The following is a 13,982-nucleotide window of genomic DNA, read 5'->3' as shown; positions in this document are numbered from 1 at the left end:
CCCAGTGCGACTAGAGTCCCACTCAAGAGTCCTTACCTTCCCGATGGTGGAGGTGGATGACCCTGTGGCCATTTTGGCATTGTCCCCAGGGAGAGGTTCCCTTTGGGAAGGGATGGGGATGGAGTGTGACCCTCTTGTGTCACTCCCTGTAGACGGAGCTGAGGCCTTATGCAGAAGTTTCCTTCGAGCATACTTAAACCAAAGCACTAGCATAATACCAAGGTGTAAGGACTTATTTTTGTGAGGGGGCAAATATTTCTTCACAGTAATGTTTGAGTAAATTACGTTGTATTCACACTCTAGAGCATTATGGAGCCAATAAAAGAATAATTAGGACTATACCAGCTGATTTAGAGGGATTTCCGAGATACTCTAGAGCAAGATTTAGAAGAGTATAAGGTGTGTACAGTATATTCCCATGCAGATGAAACAGTGACAAACCAAACCCTGTGTATGTATACAGAAGAATACCTTTGCTACAGTGTGGATTCAGCCTCGAGGGTAAATCCAATTTCATGCTGCCTGGAGTTCAATCCCAGGAAAGTTTGTAAAGACCAGAGAATGAGCCTCCATCATTCCCAGTCAAGGTTTTCTCAGTGCATAGCTATGTCCATTGTTGGAACCAGGTGGAACAATGCAAACATATGACAAGGTGGTTTATTAATTACACCAACCTAGTCGGTCAATTTGAGAAGCAGCAGGCCGGAAGTTGCACAATTAAACACATTTCAAACTCCTTCCTTTTGAATTCCCTCTTTTGACGTGACCCACTCTGTATGTGTACTTCCATGTACAAATAAATTTGGATCAACATGTCAGAATAGTAAGAGGAGTCATTTGTTGTCCCAGGTTCATTTCACTGGAATCTGTTTAGTTTCTCCTTTTGATGGCTGGATGGCATCACCGACTCAATGGACATGAGTTTGGGTATACTCTGGGAGTTGGTGATGGACAGGGAGGCCTGGTGTGCTGTGGTTCATGGGGTCGCAAAGAGTTGGACACAACTGAGCAACTGTATATTGATTTTAAAACATATCTTTTTTATCATTGTATTTTGTTTTACTCATTCATTTTACCCTTTAAGTGCAAGCTTGTTTTTCCTCTCTTATTTTTAAATGTAATTGACTTTTTATTTTACCTTCCTTTGCAATCTAGTTTACTAACGAGTAATGTTTGGTGTAAAAGATGCTATGTTTGAGGGAGAAAAACTGAAAAGCTAGAGAAAAAGCTAAATAAAAGAAACTAGAATACATGATATAATCATATTTATCTAAAACTATGTAATTGTGGGTCTGTGTAATCATTCTTCAAACTTAAAAATAATTTAAAAAGCCAGAAGACTTAGCATCTTTTTGTTTTTTTTTACTTCACTGTATCCCACGTTCATTGAGGAATTCCTGCACAATTTCTGTATTGAAGAATGGGAGGAAATAAATATCAGAAAGGAAGCAATTAGTATTATTATGAGCTAAACTTCTGTTTATCACTCAACAGTTGCACAAACTGAAAAAGGCAGTAAGAGAGTTATCTTATGCTATCCACCTTCAGCCAGATGGAATCCAATTATACATAATAAGGTAGGAGCATAGAAATAGAATTCTTGGGATAACAGAATCTGAGCTAGCTGTTGGAATCCTTAGTTCTTTCTTGATCCTCCTGACCTATTTGTCTTACATTTAATCTCCCAGAAATGGCCATCTCCCAACCAGCAAGTCAAATATAGTTACTGTTTTTGTTGAATTTTAAGATAATTTATGTAATAAGCAGATCTTTCCCTTTGTTCTATCCTTGTTTCAAAACACAACTATCTTGTGTTTAAGTTCTTTGAGGCTTCTCTAGATTACTGGTTAGATAGTTACCCCAGGTCTCATGAAAGTGAGGCAGTATATTTTGATTGTGTCTGCAGAGGTACCAAGTATAAACCTCGGCTAATTTGGTGGAAAAAAAAAAACCAAAACACGATACTTTGAATTGTATTTCAGACCCAGTAGAGTTTGCTATGAAAGGACCTATTGCAAATTATGAGTTAACACTACCAAAAATGCGATTACTGACATGGGAAATGGATTTACAGATGTGGGAAAATGGACTGAACAGTGCTTTCTGATAAGAGCTTGCTTTGTGTTTTAACTCTTGAACCATATTTTAACAATTTATGTAAATACTTCTCCCTTTTTATGTCCCCTTGACCTGTGTTTAGCTTTAAAATTTCTCAGCAGCAGAGTGTAACATTTTAAATACTGATAAAAAAAGACGAGTATTTTCCTTTCAGGTTCACATTTGCTAAATTGTTTTGTTCTCACATCCCCATGCTAATTGGCTTACTTAGACTTACACAAATATTCATAAATTTCACAGTTTTTGTCATATATATGTAAGTGTGAATAAACGTAATTTAAGATCTTAAGTAATATAAAATCTTTATTTTAGAAAAATACAGATTATTTTTAACTGCTTAGATTTAAAGAGTGTTATTTCTTCCAGAGGACAGTATCTTCTTAGGATGAGACGCTATGATCTTGCAAAGTTCACTATTTATCAAGTAGCAGAAATGAACAAAGGTAAATATAATCAATGCAAAACTATAACATTGCCTTAATTTTAAAATACTTCTTTAATCTTTTTATACTATTTGCTATAGCTATGTATAGCTAGCATGAAGAGTCCACTTGAAAGTCAGAGTTGGATTTTGAAACTTTAAAACACCAATTTTGCATGTACATAATCAATTTGTAAAATGCCTCATAACCTGGTGAGTTTTGTGAGAGATTATGGTATGTGTGTGTGCTCAGTCATGTTTGATTCTTTGAAATCCCGTGAACCGTAGCCCATCAGGCTCCTCTGTTCATGGAATTTTCCAGGTAAGAATACTGGAATGGGTGCCATTTCCTACTCCAGGGAACCTTTCTGTCCCAGGGATCGAATCCACATCTCTTGTGTCTCCTGCATTGGCAGGTGGATTCTTTACCACCTGGAAAGCCCCGAGATTATTACAGGCTATATCAAGCTTACACTATTATTTTTTTGTTTGTAATTGGAATGTCTTATTGTTTATTGATAATAAATAGATTTTAATATCATATTGATTTATTAAATTCATATTGTAAAAACAGAATATTGAATTGCTTGACTGCCTAAAAACAATTATATTGAAGTCTAGATACTTGGCAAAGTTATTGATGAACTTTCTTTTCCTTTCAGGTCTTATTGAGTTGAGTCCTATACAGCAAGCACTCATTTATTCATTTTGTGAGAACCATGACAAGGCCATTCAGGTCTTGGATGGGATCATGTTGAATAAGCCTGATATCCCCATGTGTATTCTATTAGCAAAAGCGCAAATGAAGGCCAAGAGAAACAAGGTGAAAAACGTTTCAGTAATGTTTACTAAACCTATTCATGGATTTTTAATATTGTGCTTAGAATTACAGCTTATATATACATTTTTAATCAAAACTAAATCATGCCATTCATTTATTGATTCTTCTGTTAATTAACATTTAGGTTATTCCCTTTTATTTTCTTTTCCTCTTAAGAGTAAGGTTGCTATAAGCCTTCTTTTTCATGTCTTTGTTAACATTGCTGGAACATAGAGGATGTAAATGTTTGACTTTCAAGAAAATGGCACATCATTCCATAGGCTTCTACCAATTTACTCTTGCACCTGTGGTGTATGAGTATTATTGCTTATCTCCATCCTGTGATAACTGGTATTGTCAACTTTATTTTTGTCAATTTGGTGCATAAAACTGTCTGTGGTCTTAATTCACATTTTTCAGTTTGAGCCGAAGTTGAGGTGTCAATTTTATAGGTTAGTAGCCGCTCACATTTACTGTTCTATCCATTTCCTGTACACATTTTTGTTTGTCTTGTTCATATTGATTTTTGGCATTGAAAAAAATAAGTTCTGTGTATGAATCCTTGGTTGGTGGCGTGTGTGTCATATATTCTCTTAAAATTTGTGCCTGCTTTTTAAATTTTCTTTATGATGTCTTGTAATGAGCAGAGGGTCTTAATTTTAATGTAGTTGGCTATATCTACTTTTTGTTTCATTGTCACAGCCTTAAAAAAATTCTTGTTTGGACTTTCCTGGAGGTCCAATGGCAAAGACTCTGTGCTCCCAATGCAGGGGGCCTGGGTTCGATTCCTGGCCAGCTAACTAGATCCCACATGCCACAACCTGACACAGTCAAATAAATAAATAAATAAATATTTTAAAAAAGTTCTTGTTTAAAAATTCCCTTTCTACACCAGCTGCTGCTACTGCTGCTGCTGCTAAGTAGCTTCAGTCGTGTCCGACTCTGTGCGACCCCAGAGACGGCAACCCACCAGGCTCCCCCGTCCCTGGGATTCTCCAGGCAAGAACACTGGAGGGTCGTAAGATATTTCCCAATAATTTCTTCTAAGAGTTTAAAAGTTTTGCTATTCAAATTTAAGATCTCAGTTCAGTTCAGTTACTCAGTCATGTCCAACTCTTTGTGACCCCATGGACTGCAGCACACCAGGCTTCCCTGTCCCTCACCAGCTTCTGGAGGTTGCTCAAACTCATGTCCACCAAATTGGTGATGCCATCCAATCATCTCATCCTCTGTCATCCCCTTCTCCTCCTGTCTTCAATCTTTGCCAGCATCAGGGTCTTTTCCAATGAGTCAGTTCTTCGCATCAGCTTGCCAAAATATTGGAGTTTCAGCATCAGCATCAGTCGTTCCAGTGGATATTCAGGACTGATTTCCTTTAAGGATTGACTGGTTCGATCTCCTTGCAGTCCAAGGGAGTCTCAAGAGTCTTCTCAGACACCACAGTTCAAAAGCATCAATTCTTTGACATTCAGCTTTCCTTATAATCCAACTCTTACATCCATACATGACTACTGGAAAAGCCATAAAAAGACCTTTGTTGGCAAAGTAATGTCTCTGCTTTTTAATATGCTGTCAAGGATGGTTATAGCTTTTCTTCCAAGGAGCAAGCGTCTTTTAATTTCACGGGTGCAGTCACCATCTGCAGTGATTTTTGGAGCTCCCCAAAATAAAGTCTCTCACTGTTTCCATTGTTTCCCCATCTAGTTGCCATGGAGTGATGGGACCGGATGCCATGATCTTAGTTTTCTGAATCTTGAGCTTTAAGCCAACTTTTTCACTCTCCTCTTTCACTTTCATCAAGAGGCTCCTTTGTTCTTCTTCACTTTATGCTATAAGGGTGGTGTCATCTGCATCTCTGAGGTTATTGATAATTCTCCCGGCAATCTTGATTCCAGCTTGTGCTTTATCCAGACTGGGCATTTCACATGAGGTACTCTACACATAAGTTAAATAAGCAGGGTGAAAATATACAGCCTTGACGTACTCCTTTTCCTATTTGGAACCAGTCTGTTACACCATGACCAGTTCTAAATGTTGCTTCCTGACCTGCATACAGATTTCTCAAGAGGCAGGTCAGGTGGTCTGGTATTCCCATATCTTTCAGAATTTTCCACAGTTTATTGTGATCCACACAGTCAAAATCTTTGGCATAGTCAATAAAGCAGAAATAGATGTTTTTCTGGAACTCTCTTGCTTTTTTGATGATCCAGAGGATGTTGACAATTTGATCTCTGGTTCCTCTGCCTTTTCTAAAACCAGCTTGAACATCTGGACGTTCACAGTTCATGTATTGCTGAAGCCTGGCTTGGAGAATTTTGAGCATTACTTTACTAGCGTGTGAGATGAGTGCAATTGTGTGGTAGTTTGAGCATTCTTTGACATTGCCTTTCTTTGGGATTGGAATGAAAACTGACCTTTTCCAGTCCTGTGGCCACTGCTGAGTTTTCTAAATTTGCTGGCATATTGAATGCAGCACTTTCACAGCATCATCTTTCAGGATTTGAAATGGCTCTACTGGAATTCCATCACCTCCACTAGCTTTGTTCGTGGTGATGCTTCCTAAGGCCCACTTGACTTCACATTCCAGGATGTCAGGCTCTAGGTGAGTGATCACACCATCATAATTATCTGGAGCGTGAAGATTTTTTTTGTACAGTTCTGTGTATTCTTGCTACCTCTTCTTCATATCTTCTGCTTCTGTTAGGTCCCTACCATTTCTGTCCTTTATTGAGCCCATCTTTGCATGAAGTGTTCCCTTGGTGTCTCTAATTTTCTTGAAGAGATCTCTAGTCTTTCTCATTCTGTTGTTTTCCTCTGTTTCTTTGCATTGATCACTGAGAAAGGCTTTGTTATCTCTCCTTGCTATTCTTTGGAACTCTGCATTCAAATGGGAATATCTTTGCTTTTCTCCTTTGCTTTTCACTTCTCTTCTTTTCACAGCTATTTGTAAGGCCTCCTCAGATTGCCATTTTGCTTTTTTTGCATTTCTTTTTCTTGGGAACAGTCGTCCTCCCCGTCTCCTATACAATGTCTCGAACCTCCATCCATAGTTCATCAGGCACTCTGTCTATCAGATCTAGTCCCTTAAGTCTATTTCTCACTTCCACTGTATAATCATAAGGGTTTTGATTTAGGTCATACCTGAATTGTCTAGTGGTTTTCTCAAGTTTATTCAATTCAAGTCTGAATTTGGCAATAAGTTTATGATCTGAGCCACAGTCAGCTCCCGGTCTTGTTTTTGCTGACTGTATAGAGCTTCTCCATCTTTGGCTGCAAAGACTATAATCAGTCTGACTTTGGTGTTGGCCATCTGGTGATGTTCATGTGTAGAGTTGTCTCTTTTGTTGTTGGAAGAGGGTGTTTGCTATGACCAGTGCGTTCTCTTGGCAAAACTCTATTAGCTTTTGCCTTCTTCATTCTGTACTCCAAGGCCAAATTGCCTGTTACTCCAGGTATTTCTTGACTTCCTACTTTTGCATTCCAGTCCCCTATAATGAAAAGGATATACAGCCTTGATGTACTTTTTTGGGTTTAGTTCTAAAAACTCTTGTAGGTCTTCATAGAACCATTTAACTTCAGCTTCTTCAGCATTATTGGTCGGGGCATAGACTTGGTTTACTGTGATGTTGAATGGTTTGCCTTGGAAATGAACAGAGATCATTCTGTTGTTTTTGAGATTGCATCCAAGTACTGCATTTTGGACTCTTGTTGACTATGATGGCTACTCCATTTCTTCTAAGGGATTCCTTCCCACAGTAGTAGATACAATGGTCATCTGAGGTAAATTCACCCATTCCAGTCCATCTTAGTTTGCTGATTCCGAGAATGTCGACATTCACTCTTGCTATCTCCTGTTTAATCACTTCCCATTCACCTTGATTCATGGAACTAACATTCCAGGTTCCTATGCAATGTTGTTCTTTACAGCATTGGACCTTGCTTCTATCACCAGTCCCATCCACAACTGGGTGTTGTTACTTTGGCTCCATCTCTTCATTCTTTCTGGAGTTATGTCTCCACTGATCTCCAGTGGCATACTGGGCACCTACCGACCTGGGGAGTTCATCTTTTGGTGTCCTGTCTCTTTGCCTTCTCATACTGTTCATGGGGTTTTCAAAGCAAGAATACTGAAGTGGTTTGCCATTCGCTTCTCCAGTGGACCACATTCTGTCTGACCTCTCCACCATGACCCATCCATCTTGGGTGGCCCCACATGACATAGCTTAGTTTTATTGAGTTAGACAAGGCTGCGGTCCATGTGATCAGATTGGCTAGTTGTCTGTGATTGTGGTTTCAGTCTATCAGCCCTCTAGTGCCCTCTCTCAGCGCCTGCCATCTTACTTGCATTTCTCTTACTACCTTGGACATGGGGTATCTCTTCACGGCTGCTCTAGGAAAGCACAGCTGCTACTCCCTACCTTGGACGTGGTGTTATCCTCTCACGGCTGCAGCTCCTGACCTTGGACATGAGGTAGCTCCTGCGCCACGCAGCTGCCACTCCTGTGCCATGCAGCCATCATCTGCATATCTGAGGTTATTGATATTTCTCCCAGCAATCTTTTTTTTTGTTTGTTTGTTTGTTTGCTTTTATTTATTTATTTTTTAATTAATTAATTAATTAATTTTTAATTTTTACTTTACAATTCTGTATTGGTTTTGGCATAGATTGACATGAATCCACCACAGGTGTACATGCGTTCCCAAACATGAACCCCCCTCCCACCCCCCTCCCCACAACATCTCTCTGGGTCATCCCCGCGCGTCAGCCCCAAGCGTGTCATATCCTGCATCAGACATAGACCGGCATTTCGATTCCCACGTGATATTATACATGTTTCAATGCCATTCTCCCAAATCATCACACCCTCTCCCTCTCCCTCTGAGTCCAAAAGTCCGCTATACACATCTGTGTCTTTTTTGCTGTCCTGCATACAGGGTCATCATTGCCATCTTCCTAAATTCCATATATATGTGTTAGTATACTGTATTGGTGTTTTTCTTTCTGGCTCACTTCACTCTGTATAATCAGCTCCAGTTTCATCCATCTCATCAGAACTGATTCAAATGTATTCTTTTTAATGGCTGAGTAATACTCCATTGTGTATATGTACCACAGCTTTCTTATCCATTCATCTGCTGTCTGCTGATGGACATCTAGGTTGTTTCCATGTCCTGGCTATTATAAACAGTGCTGCAATGAACATTGGGGTACATGTGTCTCTTTCAATTCTGGTTTCCTCTGTGTGTATGCCCAACAGTGGGATTGCTGGGTCATAAGGCATTTCTATTTGCAATTTTTTAAGGAATCTCCACACTGTTCTCCATAGTGGCTGTACTAGTTTGCATTCCCACCAACAGTGTAGGAGTGTTCCCTTCTCTCCACACCCTCTCCAGCATTTATTGCTTGCAGATTTTTGGATCGCAGACATTCTGACTGGTGTGAAGTGGTACCTCATTGTGGTTTTGATTTGCATTTCTCTAATAATGAGTGATGTTGAGCATCTTTTCATGTGTTAGTTAGCCATCCGTATGTCTTCTTTGGAGAAATGTCTATTTAGTTCTTTGGCCCATTTTTTGATTGGGTCGTTTATTTTTCTGGAATTGAGCTGCAGGAGTTGCTTGTATATTTTTGAGATTAGTTGTTTGTCAGTTGCTTCATTTGCTATTATTTTCTCCCATTCGGAAGGCTGTCTTTTCACTTTGCTTATGTTTTCCTTTGTTGTGCAGAAGCTTTTAATTTTAATTAGGTCCCCTTTGTTTATTTTTGCTTTTATTTCCAGAATTCTGGGAGGTGGATCATAGAGGATCCTGCTGTGGTTTATGTCGGAGAGTGTTTTGCCTATGTTCTCCTCTAAGAGTTTTATAGTTTCTGGTCTTACATTTAGATCTTTAATCCATTTTGAGTTTATCTTTGTGTGCGGTGTTAGAAAGTGATCTAGTTTCATTCTTTTACAAGTGGTTGACCAGTTTTCCCAGCACCACTTGTTAAAGAGATTGTCTTTACTCCATTGTATATTCTTGCCTCCTTTGTCAAAGATAAGGTGTCCATATGTATGTGGATTTATCTCTGGGCTTTCTATTTTGTTCCATTGATCTATATGTCTGTCTCTGTGCCAATACCATACTGTCTTGATGACTGTGGCTTTGTAGTAGAGCCTGAAGTCAGGCAAATTGATTCCTCCAGTTCCATTCTTCTTTCTCAAGATTGCTTTGGCTATTCGTGGTTTTTTGTATTTCCATACAAATCTTGAAATTATTTGTTCTAGTTCTGTGAAAAATATCGCCGGTATCTTGATAGGGATTGCATTGAATTTGTAAATTGCTTTGGGTAATATACTCATTTTCACTATATTGATTCTTCCGATCCATGAGCATGGTATATTTCTCCATCTATTAGTGTCCTCTTTGATTTCTTTCATCAGTGTTTTATAGTTTTCTGTATATAGGTCTTTAGTTTCTTTAGGTAGATATATTCCCAAGTATTTTATTCTTTTCGTTGCAATGGTGAATGGAATTGTTTCCTTAATTTCTTCTTCTACTTTCTCATTATTAGTGTATAGGAATGCAAGGGATTTCTGTGTGTTGATTTTATATCCTACAACTTTACTATATTCATTAATTAGCTCTAGTAATTTTCTGGTAGAGTCTTTAGTGTTTTCTATGTAGAGGATCATGTCATCTGCAAACAGTGAGAGTTTTACTTCTTCTTTTCCAATTTGGATTCCTTTTATTTCTTTTTCTGCTCTGATTGCTGTGGCTAAAACTTCCAGAACTATGTTGAATAGTAGTGGTGAAAGTGGGCACCCTTGTCTTGTTCCTGACTTAAGTCTCCCAGCAATCTTGATTCTAGCTTGTGCTTCATCCAGACTGGGCATTTCCCATGAGGTATTCTGCATATAAGTTAAATAAGCAGGGTGACAATATACAGCCTTGATGTACTCCTTTCCCAATTTGGAACTAGTATGTTGTTCCATCTCTGGTTCTAACTGTTGCTTCTTGACCTGCATACAGATTTCTCAGGAGGCAGGTAAAGTGGTCTGGTATTCCCATCTCTTGAAGAATTTTCCAGAGTTTGTTGTGATATACATAGTCAAAGTCTTTGGCATAGTCAATAAAGCAGGAGTAGATGTTTTTCTGGAACTCCCTTGCTTTCTGGATGACCTAACATCTTGGCATTTGCTCTCTGTTTCCTCTACCTTTCTAAATCCAGCCTGAAGTACATGGAAGTTCATGTTTCATGTACTGTTGAAGCCTGGCTTTGAGAATTTTGAGCATTATTTTACTAGCGTGTGAGATGAATACAATTGTGCAGTAGCTTGAGCATTCTTTGACATTGCCTTTCTTTGGGATTGGAAGGAAAACTGACCTTTTCCAGTCCTGCGGCCACTGCTGAGTTTTCCAAATTTGCTGGCATATTGAGTGCAGCACTTTCACAGCATCATCTTTTAGGATTTGAAATGGCTCAACTGGAATTCCATCACCTCCACTAGCTTTGTTCGTAGCGATGCTTCGTAAGGCCCACTTGACTTCACATTCCAGGATGTCTGGCTCTAGGTGAGTGATCACATCATTGTGATTATCTGGGTCATAAAGATCTTTTTTGTACAAGTTTTCTGTGTATTCTTGCTACCTCTTCTTAATATCTTTTGCTTCTGTTAGGTCCCTACCATTTCTGTCCTTTATCGAGCCCATCTTTGCATGAAAAGTTTCCTTGGTATCTGATTTCTTGAAGAGATGTCTAGTTTCTCATTCTGTTGTTTTCCTCTATTTCTTTGCATTGATTGCTGAGGAAGGCTTTCTTATCTCTTCTTGCTGTTCTTTGGAACTCTGCATTCAGATGCTTATATCTTTCCTTTTCTCCTTTGCCTTTCACTTCTCTCCTTTTCTCAGCTATTTGTAAGGCCTCCTCAGACAACCATTTTGCCTTTTTGCATTTCTTTTTCTTGGGGCTGATCTTGATCACTGCCTACTGTACAAAGTCCTGAACCTCCATCCATAGTTCTTCACACACTCTGTTTATTAGATCTAATCCCTTGAATCTATTTCTCACTTCCACCGTATAATCATAAGGGGTTTGATTTAGGTTATACCTGAATGGTCTAGGGGTTTTCCCTACTTTCTTCAATTTAAGTCTGAATTTGGCAATAAGGAGTTCATGATCTGAGCCACAGTCAGCTCCCAGTCTTGTTTTTGCTGACTGTATAGAGCTTCTCCATCTTTGGCTGTAAAGAATATAATCAGTCTGATTTCGGTGTTGACCATCTGATGATGTTCGTATGTAGGGACATCTCTTTTGTTGTTGGAAGAGGGTGTTTGCTATGACCAGTGTGTTCTCTTGGCAAAACTCTGCTAGCCTTTGCCATGGTTCATTTCCAAGTCCAAATTTCCTGCTACTCCAGGTATCTCTTGACATAGGGGAATTCCATTCCCCTATGATGAGAAGGATATCCTTTTTGAGTGTTAGTTCTAAAAGGTCTTGTAGGTCTTTATAGAATCATTCAACTTCAGCTTCTTCAGCGTTACTGGTTGGGGCATAGACTTGGATTACCATGATATTGAATGTTTTGCCTTGGAGATGAGAAGAGATCATTCTGTCATTTTTGAGATTGCATCCAAGTACTGCATTTTGGACTCTTTTGTTGACTATAATGGCTACTCCATTTCTTCTAAAGGAATGTTGGCCACAATAGTAGATGTAATGGTCCTCTGTGTTAAATTCACCCATTCCAGTCCATTTTAGTTCACTGATTCCTAAAATGTTGATATTCACTCTTGCCATCTCCTGTTTGACCACTTCCCATTTACCGTGATTCATGGACCTAACATTCCTTGTTTCTATGCAATATTGTTCTTTACAGCATTGGACTTTACTTCTGTGACCAGAGGGCGTTGTTTTTGCTTTGGCTCCATGTCTTCATTCTTTTTGGAGTTATGTCTCCACTGATCTCCAGTAGCATATTGGGCACCTACCGACCTGCGGAGTACATCTTTCAATGTCCTATCTTTTTGCCTTTTTATACTGTTCACGGGGTTCTCAAGGCAAGAATACTGAAGTGGTTTGCCATTCCCTTCTCCAGTTTAAGATCTCTCTCTATCCTAAATAGATATTTTTGATGTGAGATATTGATAAAATTTCAATTTTCCCCATATGGATACTCAGATGTTCCAGTATCATTTACTGAAGTGTTCTCCTCAATCAAAGATTTAAGTAGTACATCTGTCCTTTTGTAGCTTTTCATGTATGTGTGGGACTGATTTTGGGCTCTCTATTCTGTTCCTTTGGTCAATATTTCTACCCCTGGCTTAATAATACAATGTCTTAATTACTGTTGCTTTATTGTAATTTTTGACATCTGGTAGAGCAAGTCATCACACCATATTTTTTCAGGAAATCCCTGGTTATTTTTCAGCCTTTACTCCTCCATACACATTTAAAATTCAGCTTGTCAAGAGTCATTAAAAATCCTGGTGGGAACCTGCTGTATAGCCCAGGGAACTCAGCTCAGTGCTCTAAAATGACCCAAATGGGTGGGATGGGGTGGGTGGGAGGGAGGTCCAAGAAGGAAGGGATATATGTATGCATATAGCTGATTCACTTCTTTGTACAGCAGAAACTAACACTACTGTAAATATCTATGCTCACTCGTTCAGTTGTGTCTGACTCTTTGTGATCACATGAACTGTAGCCCTCCAGGCTCCTGTCTGTGGGATTTTCCAGGCAAGAACACTGTAGTGGGTTGCCACTATGCCTCAATAAAAACAACAGCAACAAGAAATCCTGCTGGAATTTTGACTGAATTGCATTGACTCTCTAGGTTATTTTAGGGGTAATTGACACCTTTATGATATTGAATTCCTTCTTGGGAATAACCCTAAATTTCCTTTAATCTCCCCACCTCCCTGACATTGCTTTGCTAGAAATCCAAGGTCACTTTTGTTTGCACTTTATATTAAATCAATAGTCATGTTCTCTTGGTTCTAATTTCTAAATATGTCTCTCAAATCCAATTCCTTTCTCTATTTTTCTGGTCATTAGTCCTAATTCAGAACATATTTTTAGTTTGCTTGCCTTAATATAATCGTCTTATAACTCTTCAAAGTTTTTATCCCCATTGCCACCAGAGTATTGTGTTTATTTATTTATTTATCTTTTTAATCTCCAGAGGAAAAGGTTTGAATGTTTTGTTTTATAGATTTCTTCAGCGCTTTATAATCCTAATGTTCTTTTTTTTTTAAATTTACAATAATGTATTGGTTTTGCCATACATCAACATGAATCCGCCACAGGTGTACATAAGTTCCCACTCCTGAACCCCCCCTCCCACCTCTCTCCCCATACCATCTGTCTGGGTTATCCCAGTACACCAGCCCCAAGCATCCTGTATCCTGCATCGAACCTAGACAGGCGATTCATTTCTTATATGATATTATACATGTTTCAATGCCATTCTCCCAAATCATCCCACCCTCTCCCTCTCCACAGAGTCAAAAAGGCTGTTCTGTATATCTGCGTCTCTTTTGCTGTCTCGCATACAAGGGTTATTGTTACCATCTTCTAAATTCCATATGTATGTGTTAGTATACTGTATTGGTGTTTTTCTTTCTGGCTTACTTCACTCTGTA

At 38.9% G+C, this 13,982-nt stretch overlaps 1 protein-coding gene across 1 annotated transcript in view; it reads left to right on the top strand.

Annotated features, from left to right (window-relative positions):
* The window catches only part of TTC6 (tetratricopeptide repeat domain 6), a 205,036-nt gene that overhangs the window by 134,561 nt on the left and 56,493 nt on the right, over positions 1–13,982 (top strand). Inside the window, exons 19-21 of the mRNA XM_040257100.1 lie at positions 1,495–1,577; positions 2,485–2,561; positions 3,202–3,377. Coding sequence (XP_040113034.1) covers positions 1,495–1,577; positions 2,485–2,561; positions 3,202–3,377 — 336 coding nt within the window. The remainder of the gene's footprint in view (positions 1–1,494; positions 1,578–2,484; positions 2,562–3,201; positions 3,378–13,982) is intronic.

This window comes from Oryx dammah, unplaced genomic scaffold (assembly GCF_014754425.2).
Source record: "Oryx dammah isolate SB20612 unplaced genomic scaffold, SCBI_Odam_1.1 HiC_scaffold_16, whole genome shotgun sequence".
NCBI lineage: Eukaryota > Metazoa > Chordata > Mammalia > Artiodactyla > Bovidae > Oryx > Oryx dammah.
This window is presented reverse-complemented; position numbering and strand designations above follow the sequence as displayed.